At 38.7% G+C, this 2,096-nt stretch overlaps 1 protein-coding gene across 1 annotated transcript in view; it reads left to right on the top strand.

Annotated features, from left to right (window-relative positions):
- Nucleotides 1-2,096, top strand: part of Cep350 (centrosomal protein 350) — a 198,064-nt gene that overhangs the window by 34,966 nt on the left and 161,002 nt on the right. Inside the window, exon 6 of the mRNA XM_004643465.2 lies at nt 34-656. Within this exon, the coding sequence (XP_004643522.1) occupies nt 34-656 (623 nt within the window). The remainder of the gene's footprint in view (nt 1-33; nt 657-2,096) is intronic.

Here is a 2,096-nt window from a genome sequence, read left to right as displayed (position 1 = left end):
TCACAAAACTTTTTTTTTTTTTTTGTATTATAGGGAAATCCATAGTGCACCTTCTAACTTAAGTCCTAGCCACCTGGAGTCAAAGCATGTATATTATGTAGATGTTAATGAAGAAAAAACTGAGAGTGGAAACCGGATGGTACAGAACCGAGAACAACAGGATATACATTGCTGTGATTTTGAGAGCTCCCAGTCATCTATAATCAATGATACAGTTGTTAGGTTTTTAAATGATCGACCAGCAATTGATGCATTGCACAGTTCAGAATGTTTGATTAAGACGGGAATTTCTATGAGAATGGATGGAGAAATGCCTAATAGAGCAAAAGGAAATGAGAACAGTTCAAAGCCTGCTGTGAATAACATTGACCATCCTGTTGATCTTAAAGTGTTACAGTTAACTGATTCTTCTCCATCCTCTACTAGTACTTCTAATTCCCAAAGATTAGATATTTTAAAACGGCGGCAACATGATGTCAAACTGGAAAAGCTTAAGGAGCGGATTAGAAAACAATGGGAACACTCAGAAGAAATAAATAGCCGGGGCCAGAATTTGGGTCATATTGACCATCCAATAATGGTTGTTAATGTTGATAGCTCAGTGACAGCAAAAGTCAGGAAAGTGGCAACAGCACCCCCTGCTCCAACATATAAAGGTTTGTAATTAGTTTTTGTGTCTTTCTTTCTCTGTCTTCTTGTTCTCCCTTTTTCCCTTATTCAAATAGTTGGTCATCTTCAGACCAGAATATAATTCTCAAATTAGCTGCATAAGAAATCGTTGTAGTTTTATTTAATTAATTAATTAATTTATTTATTTATTTATTTTGCTCCGAATGCCTTCAGGGCAGTTTTCGCTGGCTTGAGTTGTGGGGATCGGACCACAGCAATCTGAGTCTGACTGCTTTGTTGAAGCAGCCACTTAAAGAACTGAGCTAAGGGGCAGGACCCCCTTGTTGTAGTTTTAAAAATGCAGACATGGTAGCACACATCTATAATCATAGCACTCCAGAAGTGGAGGCAGGAGGATGGTGATGAGTTTGAGGCCAGCCTATGGTATAGAGTGAGTAGAAGACCAGCTTGAGTAGGCCATTTTTAAAAAAACAAATAAGGGGCCAGCCTGATACCTCAGCAGACTAAAGTGCCTTCTTAGGCAGAGTGCAGAGGCTGGGGTTCGATCCCTGGCATGCCGTTCAGGTCCTGCTGCCAGGGCACACTGAGATGGCGACTGAGATGGCGTTGTGGTGCTGTGCGCCTGTAATCCCAGCTGTTGGGAGACTGAACACAGGCAGATCGCTACACCCTGTAGACCATGTAGACCCTGCCCTAAAATACAGAAAAAAAACAAAGATAAAAGCTAGATCTTTCATTGGAATCTCTGGGAATGGAGTCTAAAAATATTTTTTATAAGTCCCTTAGGGTATTCTTATAGATTGAGACATTATGTAGTTTTTTTTTGTTTGTTTGTTTTTTTGGGTAATGGGGATTTAACTCATGACCTTGTGCTTTCCAGCTAGGCACTTAAGCCGCTGAGCTATCTCCCTAGTCCTATGTCAACTTTTAATAAGTTGTACAAATAGGAAACAAGGGCTAATACCACTTTCAGAGAACTGAAAGAATTTTTTTTTTTTGAGACGGTCTCTGTGTGTAGTATAGGCTGTGCTTGAACGTGCTGTGTAGCCATGCCTGGCTTTTGAACTGAAAGAATATTACTCTTAATTCTGCCAGTAATTTTATTAGAAATTGTTTCAAAAATAATTTTTTTTTTTTTTTTTTGCGGAACTGGGGATTGAACTGAGCCATCTCCCCGGCCCCTCAAAAATATTTTAAGAGATAAATGAATCATTTTCCAGTGAATATTTGGATCCACAGTGTTTTTGTACTAACACTGTATCCATTGCCATTTTAACCTATAAGTTTTAATGAAAATAATTTTCTTCCCATATTTAAGAAAGGATATTTAAGTCAAATTCATGCAAACATTGATCAATTTTCATTAAGAAAATGTTTTTCAGGCCGGGGAGATGGCTCAGTAGAATAAGCACTTCCCTGGCAAGCTCTAGGGCCTAAGTTCAATCCCTGGTTCCACCAAAAAAAAA

The sequence above is a fragment of the Octodon degus genome, unplaced genomic scaffold, assembly GCF_000260255.1.
Source record: "Octodon degus isolate 3935 unplaced genomic scaffold, OctDeg1.0 scaffold00176, whole genome shotgun sequence".
Lineage (NCBI taxonomy): Eukaryota > Metazoa > Chordata > Mammalia > Rodentia > Octodontidae > Octodon > Octodon degus.
Note: the sequence above shows the minus strand (reverse complement) of the source record. Positions and strands in the feature narration are given on the sequence as shown.